This window comes from Sphaeroforma arctica (genome assembly GCF_001186125.1).
Source record: "Sphaeroforma arctica JP610 unplaced genomic scaffold supercont1.13190, whole genome shotgun sequence".
Classification (NCBI taxonomy): Eukaryota; class Ichthyosporea; order Ichthyophonida; genus Sphaeroforma; species Sphaeroforma arctica.
The window spans coordinates 1-673 of record NW_014027368.1 but is presented as its reverse complement, the minus strand read 5'-3'; the positions used below and the strand labels follow the sequence as shown (position 1 = coordinate 673).

General features: G+C 41.8%; 1 protein-coding gene across 1 annotated transcript; it reads left to right on the top strand.

Annotated features, from left to right (window-relative positions):
- Positions 1-436: 436 nt before the first annotated feature.
- Positions 437-627, top strand: SARC_18007 (hypothetical protein; the record flags this gene model as incomplete). Its single annotated transcript, XM_014287909.1, has 1 exon — positions 437-627. A coding segment is annotated over one exon (191 nt), but the record flags the coding sequence as incomplete, so codon positions are not given.
- Between the last annotated feature and the right edge of the window lie 46 nt (positions 628-673).

Sequence of the window (673 nt, the reverse complement as noted above, 5' to 3'; positions counted from 1 at the left end):
AACGTATAATCTTGTACATTCTTGCGTCAAGTATACACCCAGTGTGTGTATCTAACTAGAAGCATTACTATATCCAGTCCCTTCATTCCCTTTAGCGGCACATCCATATATTTACATCGTAGGTACGTATAATTTGTATTGGTGGCCTATTATCAATATCCCAGCTTCTACGCGACTTCAACGATTTCGACACTCGTTGAAGTATATTTGTGTACTTGAGTTCAATTCACACGTGCCAATACATGCACAGACCTGTACATATCTACTATACACTATTGTGTTTTTGTATTTACTGTTTACCGTTATGCATCGAACGGGTTCGAATCTTCGGTTCCAAACCGTGAACTCTAAGGCTCTAAACCCTCAAAACCTATAAACCTATAAACCTATAAACCTATAACCCTATAACCCTACATATCAATACCCAATCAGAGTAATGACTTGGCCCTCCGATATTGGCAACCTGGTCGCACACACGTGGATGAAAATCAACAAGGAGCGGGAAGCGCAGTACCATGAACAGACACCTATGAATCCGTACGTCATCATAGCCGTGTCTCTGGGGTGTCTGGGTGTGGTAGTGCTGTGCTTGCTCGCGGGCCAGTACTATATCACACAGCGTCAAAAGTATGTTATGTTCAGCTTAATCATAGAATGTCGCCACATTTATATA